At 43.8% G+C, this 17,997-nt stretch overlaps 1 protein-coding gene across 9 annotated transcripts in view; it reads right to left on the bottom strand.

The window, feature by feature from the left end:
• FYN (FYN proto-oncogene, Src family tyrosine kinase) overlaps nt 1-17,997 on the bottom strand; it is a 208,470-nt gene that overhangs the window by 19,975 nt on the left and 170,498 nt on the right. For all 9 annotated transcript variants that reach the window (XM_023219049.3, XM_023219048.3, XM_023219050.3 and 6 more), the window contains 3 exons: nt 15,021-15,200; nt 13,401-13,477; nt 13,150-13,303 (listed from right to left, as the gene is read on the bottom strand). In XM_023219049.3, the coding sequence (XP_023074817.1) occupies nt 13,150-13,303; nt 13,401-13,477; nt 15,021-15,200 (411 nt within the window). The remainder of the gene's footprint in view (nt 1-13,149; nt 13,304-13,400; nt 13,478-15,020; nt 15,201-17,997) is intronic.

The following is a 17,997-nucleotide window of genomic DNA, read 5'->3' as shown; positions in this document are numbered from 1 at the left end:
CCAAAGTGCTGGAATTACAGGCATGAGCCACTGTGCCCAGTCTAATTTTATGTTTTGTAGAGATGGGATCTTGCTATGTTGCCCGGGCTAGTCCTGAACTCCTGGGCTCAAGGGGTCCCCCTGCCTTGGTCTCCCAAAGTGCTGGGACTACAGGTGTGAGCCACTGTGCCTGACCTAACTTGGTTCTTGCTACCCCAAACACAATTAATCTAGTTCAGTTTGCTTTACTATAACCTGTGTCCTGCACTTAGCATGCTCACACTTGTTTCTTTTACATTGGCTTTGGAAATGCTCTCTTTCCCTTCACCCGCTTAGCTAAAGCCTACTCAGTTCCAGTCCCACCTCCTTCATGAAGTCATTTGTGATTACTCCGGCCTTCACTAATCCCTCCAATGCACCTAGCGCCTAGTGCTAGAAACAACAGTTTAATGCTTGATAATAGCAGCTACCACAATAGCTAAACATACACTGAGTGCTTGCTAAGAGGCATGCAAAGCACTGTGCACATGAGGTGGATACCAGGAATAGTCTTGTTCTACAGATGAGAAAATGGAACATAGACAGGAAAGTAATGTGCCAAACAAAGAACACGTGTAGATGGCAGAACTGGGATTTGAACCAAAGGTGCCAGAGCCTGACTGCATAAACGCTATACACTGTTCCACCGTGTCCACGTCTCCTCTGTGTCCTTTTACTAGTTCTGTCATAAGTTATTTAAAAAATCTCCTTCAATAGAATGCAAATCCTTTGAGGTTGGAGACACGTATTTCTTCATAGCAACTTGCCTAAGGCTGGTCAAACAGCAATAAATGCTCTAACTAGCTGAAGGGTCCAGCCAGGCAGTAAGTTATCTGACACCCTGATGGTCAAAGTCATTCTTTTCCTTTACATAGACTTAATCAAACTAAACACAAAGAGTGACAATAGAGTGGTGTAATAAACTAATAATTTTCTTCACTCTTAAAAGTTATAGGAATAAAATCTTCCTTTCATACGACAGCACAGCCTGACTGATGCTCTCGGTTTTTCAGTGCCAACAGGATGACTGCCCAAAGTCATTATGTTAGGATGGCCCATCCCAAGCCCCAGACCACATTCCAGTTAATGAAGTCCCTCTATCCCTAGTGGCCAGGTAATCTGGTTTTGACTTCTGCCTCAAATAGAAACAGTCTTACTTGACTCAGTTACTTCCTGTTCTTTATGTGTTTTCATACATTAAGATGATGGCATGGGCATTTCAAATGCTCCAATGAAGACTGCAGATACTTTTGCTGCCAAATCACCTCCTGCAGTAAGAGTACATAAGCCGGTCAGGAAACGAGTGGATGCTCTTCAGTGACAACGCAAAGCAGTCCAACTGTGGGCTGAGCTGGGATTGAGTAGTTACTTGTGGAAGGACCAGTATGATCACTTAGGAAAGGAGCTTCCGAGGCAGGCATCCCTGTGCTTGCACACTGGATTTGCTGGTTGATCATTTAAAATGTCCCTAAGTCTCAGTTTCCTTGTCTGTAAACTGGGGATGATAACCTCCTAAGGTTGTGGTGAGAAGAATAGTTGATGTAAAAGGCTCAGCACAGCATCTGGCACCTGGTAATAGCTAAATAAATGCCAGCTGTTATTTTATTCAGATAGTAAAGGCCTAAAGTCACTGAGTTGCACTGGCAAATGCCATCAGCAATGCCAACACTCTCCAAACATCAGAAGAGGAAAAGAAGATACAAAAAACCCTCATCAAAACACTCATCAACCAATCAATGAGAATCTTCCGAGGGTCCACGATGTCCCCAGCACCCTGTGAGGCGCTCCTGGGAAAACCAAGCACAGGTTGCCTCCACCCTTGGGGTTTCTAGGCAGCCAGGGAGACAGAGCTCACAGGCAAATCCAACAGATAACTAAATGGTGGCACTGCCTTTAGGAAGAAGAGGGCTCAGCAGAGAGAGGAAAAGAGAACATGAGCAGGAGATGAGGGCTTCAGGGAGAGGTAGCCGCACTGAAATGATGCATGACCCATGGCTCTCCCTGAGGCGGGGAGGGTCAGGGCAGGGGCCAGGACAGACCTGGCTGGGCCCAGCTCACATCACCGGAGAGCTGAACTGCCAAGTCTCTCTCTCTTTTATTTTTCCTGGTGACCAGGCCAATTCCATAGTCTCAGAGAATATCCCCTCTGGCTAAAAAACTAGGCCAAGGTGGAGAAGGTGAAGTCAGTATTGAATAAAAGAAGCCAAATCCTTCCTACAGAGAGTCTGAGCTGTGCCCTAACAGCATTTTCAAGGAGGAAACCCATTAATTTCAACAATAGACACTGCTTTTCTGAACCAAAGAACCACCCAGAGCCCTTTTTAATTATAAAGCCACTAACTCTGAAAATTATTACATCCAATATTTAATAGTATGCAATACTTCAACTTGAAAGTTACTCCGGGTAATAAAAGAAAAGATATCACAAACAATGCCAATAACAGAAATTTGGTTTACAGGAGGGAGAGGTGACGAGGCAGTACCAGGACAGGATATCCTGTGAAAGAAGCAATAGCAAAGCTGACCTGACCTGGAACTTTGTGGTTACTTAAACAAAACAACGATTTCAAACCCAATGAAACTTGGCAAAGCAAAACTCAGAATCTTCACACTAGGCCAAGGGAATGACTTTCAGATTTCCCAAATGCTTCTGAAGTAATGCAACTGGGTGTTTTCCAGTTATCTCTAGTGACGCATTCTGTTGAAACTTCTACTTCAAGTTCATAAAGGTTTTAGCATCATGCTTTAAAAAAAAAAAAAGTAAATGTTACAATGGGTTAAGGTTATATTCCATCCGAAATTTGAAAATGTTGAGCAAGGAGTTTGAGAAGGAGGGAGGTTGGGAGGAAGGAGGAATCTGTCCCACCGGGGTTGCGAGTCGAGAAGGGACAAGTTAGGTCAAGGAGGACAAGAACCAAGGAGTGGAAGGTGGGCCTGAACATATTGCAAAGATAAGGTTGATTAACTAGGCATAGATCCAAAGTCTAATTGAGTGGAATCCATGGAAGGAATATTCAGGCTGAGGGGGGTGAGCAAAGTTCCAAAAGAGCCCAGAGTTCAAGACTGGACAGAGAAGAGATAGAAGGTCTCTCAGTGAGTAATAAAAATCGAACCCAGGACAACGAGAGGACGGAGGGGAGTAGACTCATCTCCCAGGGAGAATGCAGGGGCTAGGCTGGACTCTAGGTCTTAATCCTGGGGTTTTGCAGTTGGGGAAGGATAGGCAGGATAAATTGTGGAAGGGCATTTGATCCAGACATGCAGGCTACCAGCAGGTAAACTGTGACATTCCTTCCACATATCCCTAGAGGCGCCAGGAAGTGAAGGGAGGAAGTTCTGGGCTGCTTGTCATTCTCCATCACCTCCCTTGCAACGGTGACCAATGACAAACCCACTTTAACTCATGGGGGCAACGCAAAAGTAGAGAGTAAAATTAATGGGCATCTCCTGAAATCATGGGTATTTGGTCCTTTTAAGAAGGAAATCTGAGAACCATCAAAGGGACTTTCCTTGGAGTACAGACTGTGTTATGGAAGCTTATTTAAGTGGTTATCTTGGGTGGGACTGAAGAAAAAAGGAGCCCTGCTTGCTGTTCTAGAATACTGAGGCTCTGAATAATTCCAATTATCCTTCCAGTTTTCCAAGAGCCAGAAAGGAAGCAATATCAGAATAAAAATTCTGTAACTTGATTACCTCTGCAAAGAGAAAACAAAACAAACAATAAAAATTCTGATTCACAGCTTCAACAGGATAAACACTATGTTTGTGGACTTTCAATCCAGAGCAAAAGAGGGCTTTGTGACCATCTGCACACTGCTGCCCAGGGTGGTGAGAGGAACTCACCTGAGTGATTAACGGCTGTGTGGGATGTAGCTCAATGCAGAAATGATGCCAAGAATCCAGCCACCCCTAGAAGGGGCAGAGGGCCCGTGTGAGTCTGACTTCATGCCACATGGCAAGCTAGGCTGCACGGGCAGCACTGGGTTTGGGGGATACTGTATGGGAACAGGTGGAGGTCATGGGGTTTGATTGGGAGCTCAGAAGGTATCAAACGATAAGAGGATACACAGAAGACAAGTACCACTTTGGGGTGGCTTTTTCAAACCGTTCCCTCGTTCAATCTGGCACGGTATCTGTGCCAGTGGGGGAGCCACCCTGCGGATGGCAGAGCAATGCCACTGAGCCCCCTCCTTTGGCTGGAAGAAATGATGCTTCAGAACCTGGGGCAGTTTTCAAACGTACTGCGTGTCCGTGATTACCCAGATGATGCAAATGCGGGAGTTCCTTTTGCCAGCAAGGCAAGACAAGGAAGCCAAATGACATTTCTGATGTTTGATGGCAATCTGCAGTTCCTATTTACACACTTTAAAACCACAGAGGGTGACCATCTGCTTCCTTCTTGATGATTACTAAGAAATGTGGGCTGCACAGACTGAGGACTTGCTCTTGACCATTCATAAACAACCACCAAAAGGCTCTGCCCAAAACAGCACAAAGGAGAAAGAGATGCTCACACGGAATATACAACGGGACTGACCAGCACAGATAAAGGGAAAGGTGTGCAAAGAAGCTGGCCTTGAGGTGACCACTGCTTACCTCCAGTCCATCTGTATCCTCTGGGCAGAGTCAGAGCTGCCCGAGGGTGGGGATGAAAGAAATTGGTCCCATCTCCGACCTGAAACAGTTTTAATCTTTACAGAGAGACTGTAGTAGGAAAGGGTGATTTAGAGTCCCTTTTCTTTTAATTTTAATCTTTGGCTTTCAACACACCCTTTCCTGGAGGAAAATGGATGCGCTCTACAATTCATCTCCATTTCCCTGCCAATTTGACCTGCTCCCCCTAACTATTAATCTGGGCCCCGAAGCTCCACGGTGGCTCAGCAGATAAACAAAGCAGTCCCTCCCAGAAACGAGGTGGAAGCTCAGAGCTTGAAGCGACAGAATACAAATGAAGGAGCTTTTCTGCTTAGTGACTGAAGTGTACCAAACTCGGATCCGGGAAGCTTGATTACAAGCAGCATGGTTCAGGCATGCGACTCAGCTCAGCGGGAAAGCCGTGTCTGACCTCGGAGGGCAGGGCATTCTGTCGGGCAAGTCCCCTGGGGTCTCTCCCGAGACAGCCCTCAGGATGACAGACTCTCAGTGTGGGCTGGGGAGTCGGGGGTTGGCGTGGTCATTTCATGGCGGCACCACTGAGTTGGGAACACACTAGTCGGTGCCTAAGACAATGGCTTGCATTTTAAAGGGTTTGCTTTTCATCAAAGGATGGTTTGCTTCTCTAGCATGGGAAGAATTAGATTAAATTCAATAATTAAAAAGGTTTTTTTTTTTTTTTTTTTTCCTTCCCTCTCCTGATATTTGCTGTTCAGGTCACAGCACACTGTGCGGGAATGGCAATGCTGTTGTTGACAGAGAATAAGAAATTCATGTGTTGACGGGGGCAGAGGGAGGGCATCTCATGGCGAGATCAGCCTTGATCTGCCACTGGATTACAGGGACCTCAGAAGCGGCTGATTAATAATTCTGCAGGAGCCCTTGAGCTGGAAAGCTGGCGCTCTGAGTCTAATAATCCCCAGTCGTCGTAATACAAAGGAAGGACAGGAATTGAATTCACAGTTCTGGATGGTGAAATTCCAAATTCGAAAGAAACAGGGATCCACTTCTTCCTGAGTGTGTTTTTCAACCTAGCTGCCTGCTTGTTTGTGTTAAATGGTTACTGTGCTTTTTGAATCTAAAATCTGATTATATTTAATTAGTATAGGCATCTGGGATTTCTAATACACAAAGAGTTATTAAAGTAACAAATCTTTCTAAAATATGTTTCCTGTGAAAGAATGTGTTAATTTATGCGGTAACAATTTTTTAACATGAAATAATTAACATGAAAACTGCAACAATTAGTAATTCTTCGTAGTCTAATTTATACTTGAATTTTCCTCCAGACAATAATCTATTCAATTTAAACCCCCAATACTGGAAGCATTTGAACAGACACATTTTTCTTCTTCTATTTAATACATAAGCCTAAACTTACAGCAGCAGTCTTATACAAAGACCCGAATGTTCCTATTTTTATATATATTCCAAAGATCTAAAGATTATGTTTCCTTGACATTTGTTTCATTAATTTTGAACTTAAAAACAAACCAACCAAAACCGTACAGCAACCCCAGTTCCTGTCCTTCGTGAGGATTCAAATCAGGAGAAAGGGCGATAGAGGCAGAGCCTCCATGTGGAAGCAGCCCCGATGGGAGGGATCAGGAAAACCCAAAGTGGGGTGTGTTTGTGTGTGTGTGTGTGACAGAGAGAAACACAGCTATCAGCATCCACTGGACCAATAATATTATAATAATATTACTATTACTATATTGCCAGCTACCACGAGCAGCTCAGTGTTGGCTTTGTGCCAACTGCTTTACGGTTATTCGCAGGGAAGCCATACAACAATTCTATGATATAGAAACTATTATTATCCCTGTTTTAAGAGGAGGAAATAAAGCTCAGAGAGGTTAAGCAACTTGTTCAAGGTCTCATAGTGAATTGGCAGCAATGCTAGGTTTTATACCAAGACACTTTGATTTCATGGGTCATGCTCTTAACCAATCCAGGCCCTGCCATCTTTGGGAGGAGACTGAGGTGTATATGGGAAGAAGAAAAGAGGTCAACCTATAAACAAAAACAAAAACAAAAACAAAAAACAAAAAACAAAAAACAAAAAACAAAAACCCCAAAATAGAACAAAACAAAAAAACACCAAAGTGTTGTGGGGAGGAGTTGGAAGAAGTGAAGAATACCAGCAACTTCTACTAATTATCTTCTTGAATTCTTACAACCACCTTAAAGGTAACCAACACCAATGTTATTTTATGATAAGAAAGGTGAGGGTCAGAGAGGCCAGAGCTTATGCTCTAGGAATACGGCGTCAGGATCTGAACACAGGCTTATCTAGCTGCAAAGCTCCTGTGCTTCCTATCACTCCAAAAACAGTCTTGGAGTGTGCAAGGAACATTAATGCAATAAACAACCCTTTCTGGAGGTTCCTGCAGCCACAACAGCATTTGATTCCCAGAGAGAGCCATGTACATTGCTGAGAGACGACAGGAGAGCATGTCTCAGAAGAGTGCGGAGGGGTTGGTGACCTTGGTTATGTCCATTGCTGTAAACAAATATTTATTAAATACTACTATGTGCTCTGTGTCTACAAGGGCCCGCTGCTAGTCTTTAAACTAAATCACTTCTATAGAGAAGCAGTAAGAGCGGCTCCACAGATACTCGGGAGAACTGCTCCAGCCGTGCTCAGGCAGCGTGTGTGTGCTCATGCAGTATGTGTGCTCATGTGTGCTTGGGTTGATGTGTGTATGCACATGCATCGGTGAAAATGCTGAGAAGGGCCATCTAATATTCAGACTTCACAAGATTAAAAACAAGAGACGCAGCGCAGAGGCAGGGATAGTTCCCAACAGAGAATGCAAATACGAGAAAACAGGCAAGCTGGCCAGAGACAAGGACAGCGAATGTGTGACTCCCAGCTGTGTCTGGGGTGGAGGGGCCCTTGGAGCATGCAGGTGTATCAAAGTGGTGACTGCCCAGATCCATTGACTGGCCCAGGCTATAAAATAGGGAGATAGTATTTTTTTTCTGGAAAGACTGATTTTTTTTCTCTATTGATTACTAATAGTGATTCTCTTTAAAAACTTTTTAGATTGTTTTCAAGGAAGATGTATGTCAAATACAAAAAGTTGAGGTTGTAAGGATGATTTTTACATTTCACAACTCTTAAAGAACTTTTATAGATAGCCCATGTAAGTTTCACACTAATGATGTGAGGTGATCATTTTTATTATCACCATTTTACAGATGATAAAAATGAGGCTCAAAGAGCTTAAATAACTGGCCTGCGGACACCAAGCTTGTAAGTGACAGAGCTGATTCAAAGCCAGGGACCCTAACGTCCAACCTCTGGTTCTGCAGTCTCAACAGGCTGCTTCACTAGCAGCTTAGAGGGAAGAACAATACTGGCAAATGACACACTGAGTGTGTATTCTCCTTTTTAAAAATATGTCCACAAAATCTGTTAGGGAGTAACTGCAATAGCTAACCTAGGTTTGCCCTGTGACTAGCAATTCCACTGGAGAACACAGCCCAGAGAGACGAGGACATGTATGTACCACCACAGCACCTTTATTTATAATAGTTCCAGTTTGGAAATGATCCCACATGTTCAGTAACAGTAGAATGGAGGCTCTGTGATGTATTTGTACAGCGGAATACTACCCAGCCACGAAGAGAACCACTATTCCATGCAGCAATATGGAAGAATCTCACAGACATAAGAATGGGAAAGAAACCAGACACAAGAGTAATACTATAGGATTCGTATCTGTGATGTTCATTTACAGGCAAAACTTGCCAATCTATGGTGAAAAGAGTAGAAAAAAGGCTATTTGTGGGGGTGGTTACTGACTGGGAGTGGGAATAAGAGGTCTTCTGGGGTGCTGGAAGTATTCTGTCTCTTTATCTTCGGGGTGGATTCAGGGGCATACGTGTATGTAAAAATTCATCGGGCTGCACACTTCAGATTTGTTCATTTTACTGTATGTGTGTTATAGCTCAATAAAGAATAAGAAGGTATCCACAAAAGGAAGTTATGCTTACACACAGCCACGTCTGTCTGAACTTGTTAGGTTTAAATCAACATTAGTTGGCATTGAAAGCTCATGAAGAAAAAACTAGAGTCTGCAGAGAATTTTCCCACTGCTTCTCATCTGCTTGCGCGAGCTCTGAAGGAAGTGATGGCCGGAGGGGCCGTGAACTTCCGGAAGCAAGGCTTGTGACATCCGCCTATGTCGGGGGTCACAGGAGACAGGTGTGGTATGGAAGTGCACGGACAAGAAGAGGGACAGTAGATCCTTGTGGTGCCTGTGGTGGGCTCTGGAACGATTCCGGGAGGAAGGTGCAGTGCTAGGGTAGGGAGGCAGTCGTGACTAGACCTTAGGGGAGGGCTGGAAGGCTGAGGGCCCAGCTGTGGCCGTAAGACCCAGTGAGGGTACCCCAATTCATCTCTCTGGGCTTGGAGAACCACCACAACCATCTCAAGCTTAACAGATAAAAACCCAAATGCATCCTCTTTCTTGAAGGTAAGATCTTCCCAAGTCACTCATTTCTGTTACTGGTAACGCCATTCTCATGATCACCTTCATTTGACTACTTGGGAATTATCTTTGATTTTTCTCTCCCTTTCCTAAATAGTGTTTCAGACTTTCCATTGTATCTACAATCCATTCACTCATTTGTTTATTCCCCAAGAACTTAGTGTTGTACCAGATATACCAATAGTAACAAGCAACATTTATCACTTTACACTTTACATGCATTGTTTCACTTAATCTTTGCAAAAATGCACACAGCAGACAAAATGTCTTTCCATTTTACAGATGAGTAAACTGAGGTATGCAAAAGTTAAATAACTTGCCTAAGGCCCCAGATCGTCAGGTGGTACAGCTGGATTTCAAACCCGGTTCCATCCGATTTCAACAATGCCCCACGTGTTCCTCCTCACGCTTGCTGACTGTCCTGTGCAGTCTTAGGCTTCTTGATATTGGTAGCTCCTAATAAAGTCCCTTTCATTGACAAGGCACTCAAATAACTGATGTTGGCATTATTTAGAGACTCTGATTGGGCAGAATTTAGCAAAGTGTTTATATCTAAAGAAAAACTATCTGCTGTAATTGAGTGAGATGTCCAGGTAATAGAGAATAAGCAATCCCTCCAAATTTCTAGTTGCTTCTAGAGTGCTGTCAGTGGAAGGCCATCCTCACAGGCTCAGGGCCTGGCCTTGACCTCCTCCCTGACATGGGCTGCTGCTCAGTCCTGGGTAGCTGGGGTGGTGGGAAGCAAGGAGCACAGGAAGAACTGTGGAACCCGGCTCCACACTCCAATTCTGCTTGTGCCCTCTGCAATGCCACCTCATCTGCCCCAGGCGGTCAGATATTTCAGTGCGCCCTGAGATGGGAAACTCACAACTGTTTTGAAAACAACTGTCATTCATGGTCCTAAAATATCTGTGTTTGGCGCATGTTTCCGAATGCCGCCTGCATTCTCATAATCAAGATGCAGCATGGCTGTGGCCTGTGGGTAACATAAAACCCGACTTGCAAATATTATTAGGCACGTGGACCAGCTGTCTGGAGGAGCTGATTAATTCCCCGCAGAAACTTCAGCACGCAGCACACATGCCATCTGCAGAGTACACCAGCAGACACACACCAGACCCTTTCTGCCTCGTAAAGCGGCCGGGGCAGGGTGGGCCCTCGGGAGGAATTTGATAAACAGCTGGGTTGTCCCCGTGCTGGAAAAGGAAGGTCTCTCCAACTCCCTCACACAGGCACACTAGAAGGTGCTCCTTAAAAACAGCCCCATAAAATACAGGGGAAAAGGGATGCGTGGCTAATCCTCTCCAGCTTGATTTTCACTTCCTTTTATCGCTGACTTGATGAGCAGCAGTCAGCATAACTCAGGATGGGAGGCACGCAGGCCAGCCACATCTGGATTCAAATCCTGGCTCTGCTCTTTTACTAGCTGTGTGACTTTGTAGAAATTACTTAACCCCTCTGAGTCTATTTCTGTTGTTTCCTTGCCTGGTCCTCACGTTTCCCCTCCGGCCTGGTACCTGGAAGGTATTTGATAAATGGCTCTGACACTTCCTACCCCTCTGCTGCAGGACAGTATTTCTTTTATTCTCCTTGGACATCCTGGGACCCCCTGCAAGCTTCGCTTTCCACCCCCCAATTCAGTTCTCCAGTTCACTTACTTCTTCCTTCTTTCTTTCCAGTGTTTGGCATGGATTTGAAGGTGTTTGGAAAAGGGGGGAAAGAAGAAAAATGTTTGAAGCAGGAAGGATGGGACCCTAGATTTGGAAACTGAGTAAGGAAATGCAGTACAAAGGCTACAAGGTTGGCCTTTTGAAAGGGGCTCTGATGGCAGCTGGGGACATGATGGTGGAACTGGGCAGCTGGCAGAAGGGCAATCAGGACAGCTAATGCAGAGGAACAGTTCGGGGCCAGGCTGAGGGCAGCAGCCTGATGGGAGGGGAAGCAGCGAGGGTGCCAATCACCCAGGGCCACAGCCTGAGGAGCCTCACTCCAGTGAGTAAGGTGTGGACTAAACCCCCAGGCCCTGTTAACTCTGTTAACAGCACCCCTGCCAGTGCCCTCTGGCTCCTGGCCTGGCAACCTTCTCATTTACCCATGGTTCATGAGCATTAACCACAAACCCCATAGAGTCCAAAGTCCAGGAAAAGGGGAAAAACTCAACTCACATACAGAAGGGTGAGCACATGGCTCTATTCTAGCCCTTTCCTTAATCAAATATTCATGTCTCACAACCTTCACCCACTCTCCTTCCAAGTCTAAGGAGCTGGATCTGACAGACTTGCCTCAGGATAAAGTCCCTCATTCAGGGCAAGTCTCAGATTCACTGGCACTCAGGTCCTCTCGGCTCACTCGCCTCAAAATCACATGCACATTCCTCTCTGGACGGCCAGTGCCAATCAAAGCTGCAGCGCGCCTTTGATTAGAGATACAGCACGCCATCTGGCCCAGCACCGGGGGTGTATGTGTGTGTATAACACACGGGCATGCTTGCTGTGTGGGCATTTGGCTCCAGGACAAGAACTGCCACGTGTTGGGGAAATTCAAATAGCTGAGCTGTCTGACCGACATGTAATTCAGCATTTGGACAGTATCGGTAGCAGCCAGGGTCTTAGTTTAACATTTTTCCTCATCACTTGAGACTGCTAAGAATGCTTCCATTCTTAGAGTCAAATGAAGGGAGAGGATAATTGGCATGAAATGAAAGAATCAAGAGGAGGAGGAACGGGGCAAGAGAAGGAGGAGAAAGAGAAAGAGAAAGAGAAAGAGAAAGAGAAAGAAAAGGACTCCAGAGGTGGCCATTATGAAATGCAGTGGAAAGCACCACCCTGTAATACATTCCGGTCACTGCCCGGCTTTGCTTGGGATGATTAGGCTTTGGTTAAAAATACCAACAATGAAAGTTCCCCCTTGCTCTAGTTATAAACATTATATTCTACACGAGGAGCCTATATTCGATTGCAAACTGCATACTTAGTCCCACACTTTTACCTGGTGACCACTTTGTAAGTATCCAGAAAGAAAGAAAATATTCCTAAAAACTCCTTTCTAGTATCTGGTGCTCTAATAGCACCCGAAAAGCTGCCTCACTGGAATGGCTGCTGAGTTGATAGATTTCACTTAAAGGCTAATTGATAGACATTTTTGCAGAGGGTGGGATGAAGGGGATGATGAAAGGAGGTGGAGATTTTCGAGTAACTGTGCTGTTACCATCTATAGTCTTTCTAACTCCTCTCTCCACTCCCCCTCTCCCTGCTCTGGACCCATAAGGATTCATCCCTGAGTTCCTGTGACCTCTACGTCTGGTTGGGTCTGGCAGAAGACCTGGAAGCGGGCTAAAGAGTGGGGTTGGGTATGAGTCCCCAGATCCGTTCCTGCCATCTCTCTCTACTGAGGAGGCCCTCTCTGTGCAGTGGCCTATTCTGAATTCTCGTGCCCACTTCTCTGCCCCCTTGCCTTTGAGGCTTTGGTTCTGTTGCTGTTACAGGCTCTGAGACACTGCACCATGCTCTGCTGGCTTTCTGAAACCCTGCCTGTACCTTTGTAAAAAACTCATTTCTTAACTTCTCTAATTTGAACGTGCCTTCTGCTTTCTGCTGGAACACAGACTGATTGAATGATGAACTAAAACTTGACGATCTCTTGGCTTTCCCCAGCCTTCTTTCTCCAAAAGCAGAGTATCCTAGGCCTGGATGCTGTGAGGAGATCAGCATGAGCCAAGAGGACCACAGCAGCAAATACCAATACCCACCCACCCAGCCACCCACCAAAAACCAATATCTCATTCCTCCACTCGGCCCACAACAGTCTCCCACCTGCAGAGCTGTCAAATTCCTGCCAGATCAAGGAGTCCAAACCCAGCTGAAGAATGACATTTCAGGTATTTTCTGAAGGAAGGGAAGGTAAGGAGGAAGGAAGGGCCGTGCGGTAAGTGACTGTTCTCATGGCTGTGATCAGGAGCCACTGTCATTCAAGTGCCCACCTTGTCTTGCTGTGTACTCATTGTCTTCGATCAATCGGGCCAATCCGAAATCAGCAATCTTGCATATGAGTCCATTCCCCACTAGAATGTTTGCTGATCGCAGATCTCTATGGATATAATTCATGCGCTCGATGTAAGCCATTCCTGCAGCCACCTGTGGAAACCCAGGGAACAGGACATGTTACACCATGACCCAATGTACTTACACGTCATTAAACCTATGGCACATCAAGTTACCCTGCAGGGCTTACCTGTGCTGCCATGTCCACAAGATTTGGTAATTTCAGAGCTCTTCCTTCTCCATCTTTTAAGAAATCCAGTAAACTTCCTATGAACAAAACATAAAATCATTTCAATTTACTTTGAAAGACAATTCCCAATGGAGAGCTGTATTTGGTTTTCTTATTAAAAGTAATAAGGTAGTCAAATGGAATAATGCCATTCATGGGGGGAAAAAGGTTTATATAATAAAGCAGGGTAGAAAAAAGTATATGCATGGAGAAGCAACAGTTTTACCTTTTAAAAACAAACAGCATTAATTCCATTTCTAGGAATAACAATATATATTTGATAAAACTAGAAGAAATGGGACTCAATCTCCCTTTATGTCATAAAGAGGAACCTATGAAGAACCGCACCTCTTCAATCCCATTCCCCAATCACCCCTGCACAAAGAATGCATGTGGGGAAAATACAGCCCAGCTGAGTGGTCCAAAGCTGTGGTCTTGGGACCAGCAGCTACAACACCACAAGGGAACTTGTTAGATATGCAAATTCTCAGGTCCCATCCATCCCAGATCGAAGAAATCAGAAACTTTGAAGGTTGGGTCCAGAAACTTGGGTTTTAAGAAGCCCTACAGGTGATTCTAATAATACAAGGTAAAGTCTGAGACTCAGTAGCTTAGCTTATTTAGATTTTGAATCAAGAAAAGACAATCTGAAGAATATGGGCGGGGCAGATGGTTCCCCTTAATTAGATCATAGCCAGCCAAGCCTTAAATCAGACATCTGAAACAAAACATTGGAAGCTTCAGAGCCACTATTATAACACACCAAGGCAGGGATAATCATTTGCAGAAGGTGGAGGCTTATGATGGTCATCAGTGATATTTTATGCTTTAATCACAAAGTTATTTACAAAATAACTCTGGATACAAAGGACAAAAAACAGTTTGCCAGAAAAAAATTTCCATTATATTTTAAAAGAAAGTACATGGAAAAGAAAAATTACACTGGTATCCTCTGATGTACAATGTATTGCCTTTCAAGACTGTTTCTTGTTTGGTTCATCAATTTTTCCAAAACAAAATGATCTCTGGTCTCATCCCCAACAATGCTGGTTTGATTAGAAAGACAGAGGGGTTGTGGGGGAGAGAATGTGAGAATAAATGTGGTCTCTGAAAGCATGTAATTTCATCATCTGACTAAGAAGAGAGCAGGAAAAAAATAAGATGTTCAAATGATGGAGACTAAACTTAGCGTAGAGAGCAGTGTCTGATATTAATTGTTTAGCCCTGCAAAAAGGAAATGCAACAAAAGCTACTATATTCAAAATAACAGCAAACTATCGTAACCCTCTGTACCACCCTGATATTAAAAATGAATGTTTTAATTATGGAAAGGAGCTTGAATTTGACACACATAACATGTAAAAGGTACTTGGCATTTCACAAGGATTTGGGGCGGGGCAAACTCAAGGTTAGTCTGTTTTAAAAATGTTTTCATTGATGAGTGCATAACTGGTGGTTCCTAACGGGAATACCTGATCCAGGCAGAAACTAGAAAAGAAGCAAGTAGGAAGCCTCCATTTCTCTCCCCCAAACAACCCCTTAAGGCACCGTATGCTGGAGACAGGGGAGGCTTTGCCCAACCTTTATTCATATACTCGGTGACGATGTAGATGGGCTCCTCAGACACCACTGCGTACAGCTGGACCAGCTTGTCGTGCTTCAGCTTCTTCATGATCTGCGCTTCCTCAAGGAATGATTCGGGGGACATTGTGCCTGGTTTAAGAGTCTTTATGGCTACTTTTGTGTTTCCATTCCAGGTACCTACAAACATCCCAGAACATGAAGTCAAACCAAAGATCTTCTTTTGATGGAGAAAGAGGGTTTTGACCACCAGCTATTTGCATAAAATTAGATTTTAAATTTAAAACACTTAATACAGTTTTTGTTGAACAAAGACATTCAATTGCAAGGACTCTGTCAAGTATTTTAACAGAAAAAATGTGTTTCTTTGTGGTGATGGCAAGGATGGCTATATTAAGATTTATAATTCATTAAAATGTTTTTAAATTTTGATATATACCACTCTGTCTCTTTTTGGTGCAGTCATATGATTACACATTTATACCAAAAGCTCTGGACCGCTGTTTACAGTGATGAAAGTCCAGGGCTTGGAACAGGCCTGGCCATCTAATAGCTGTCCCTTAGGGAGTACAGTGGGCATGGAAGAAATTAGATTATTTGAGTTTATGGGGTGTGCCATTTAAAAATATGGCACCACATGAGGATGTCTGGAAATTACCTTTAGACTTTCAGTGTCTGCAATGGACAAGTTACTTGACTGAGTCCTTGCACAGGTGTGCCGAGCGTGCTGATAAGCACTGGCAAGGAGCTCACAGTCTGCTTGCCAATACTTCAACCAGGTAAGGCAAATTCCTCAGCTTTACTGATGGCTAGCCACAAGAACAATGGCTTCTATCAGGTAGGTAGACAGGGGAAATTAAACAGCAGCTGAGAGGGAACAGAGAATTTCAATTTAGCATGTTAAAAAAAATCTAGCAAATCTGAAGGCAAGGCCTGGATTATGATTGTCATCAGTTAACCTCATCTGTAAAATACAGGAATGGAATTGGATTATCTTTTGGGTCTCTTTCAGCCCGAGCATTAAAAAAACAAAACCACACCTAGGTTCTATGTGTATTCCATTATTAGACCTGTGATGCTGAAGAATAATTGTATAAAGGGGAAACAATCTGCTAATTTAGATTATTTTCTATTTGAAAAAGAAGACTGCTTTAAATTAAGATTTTTATATTTAATATAACTGACTTTGGAATTTAAGGATTCTGTAAATTGGAGTTATTATCCTGTTAAAGACATGTTCATACAATTACAACATGCAACCTACAAAATATAAATTATGAAAAAACTTCTTTGAGTGGCTTAAAGAAAAGTTCATTTAAACTTCATAAAATATCTGCCCACTAAGCATTCATGGGAAATTTGGCAATTTATAGGTGCTCTTTGCTATTTAAGAGTCAGCACCCAAAATTTTAAATACATTAAGATCTTCCTCTGTAATGCAAACCTCATTAATCGCATAGACACCCATCCCAATTCTGCTAGGCATGTCGTCTTGTGTTTATTGGGAAACAAAATGTGAACAGGATATGTCATGATTTAAAGTTGGTATCTGTAAAATTTGAAAACAAATTTTCTTACAGGGTCCAATTCTCTGTGATTGTGTGAGTAATTTGACTAAAATCCTCTATCATTAGAGGGTGAATGAGGAAGAAGGAGTCATATATTTTACGATATTTGAGATAAGTCCAGAGAGAGATGGACACAATAATGTGGATTTATTAAACTAGCTAACTCATACATATATATGTGTATGTCTGTCTATTACCTATTTATCCACCTACATATATCTTTGTGGTACTTATCACTTGCTGGGCTATATGTTTTAAGTGCTTTAACTGTATTAACTCTTTTTTTTTCTTCTTGAGATGGAGTTTCGCTTTTATTGCCCAGGCTGGAGTGCAATGGCATGATCTGTACTCACCGTAACCTCTGCCTCCCGGGTTCAAGCGATTCTCCTGCCTCAGCCTCCCGAGTAGCTGGGATTACAGGCATGTGCCACCATGCCCAGCTAATTTTGTATTTTTAGTAGAGGCAGGGTTTCTCCATGTTGGTCAGGCTGGTCTCCAACTCCTGACCTCAGGTGATCCGCCTGCCTTGGCCTCCCAAAGTGCTGGGATTACAGGCGTGAGCCACTGCGCCCGGCCACCTGTATTAACTCTTTTAATGCAGACTACACCTAAAGATCTGTAACCACACATAGCAAAGGGTACTGATCAATACTGTTTTGAACGAGTTCTGAGGAAGGAAGATGGAGGATTCCATAAGTATCAATATTGTTTCACTGAAACAGGTTTTTGAGTGGGGCCTAAATCCATGAATTGTTTCTAAGCAAAGCTGCAACTGACCCAAAAGGGCTATAAAAGAAATTACAAAGGCCCAGTGCAGCCAGCCTTATCAATGACAATCAAATAAAGAGAAGTATGTATGTCTACTGAGTATCTACTATCTGCAAGGCACTTTAAACATATTAACCCATGTAATCCTAAAAATAATCCTATAAAATAAGTACATTCTGGCCAGGCATGGTGGCTCACGCCTGTAATCCCAGCACTTTGGGAGGACGAGGCGGGCAGATCACCAGGTCAGGAGATCGAGACCCTTCTGGCCAACGTGGTGAAACCCCGCCTCTACTAAAAATACAAAAAATTAGCCGGGTGTGCTGGCAGGCACCTGTAATCCCAGCTACTCGGGAGGCTGAGGCAGGAGAATTGCTTGAACCCGGGAGGCAGAGCTTGCAGTGAGCTGATATAGTGCCACTGCATTCCAGCCTATCGACAGAGCAAGACTCCATCTCAACAACAACAAAAAAGTATCATTCCAATTTTACAGAAGAAAAAACTGAGGCTTAAAGGAGTTACATATGCCCTTATTCGTGGTTAATTAGCTAGTAAGGATTCAAACCCAGGCCCATTGAGCAAAGTGCCCACAGTCTTTCTTACGGCTGCCCATATACAGTATCTTACCTTCCCATTTCTTA

The sequence above is a fragment of the Piliocolobus tephrosceles genome, chromosome 5 (genome assembly GCF_002776525.5).
Source record: "Piliocolobus tephrosceles isolate RC106 chromosome 5, ASM277652v3, whole genome shotgun sequence".
Taxonomy (NCBI): domain Eukaryota; kingdom Metazoa; phylum Chordata; class Mammalia; order Primates; family Cercopithecidae; genus Piliocolobus; species Piliocolobus tephrosceles.
Note: the sequence above shows the minus strand (reverse complement) of the source record. Positions and strands in the feature narration are given on the sequence as shown.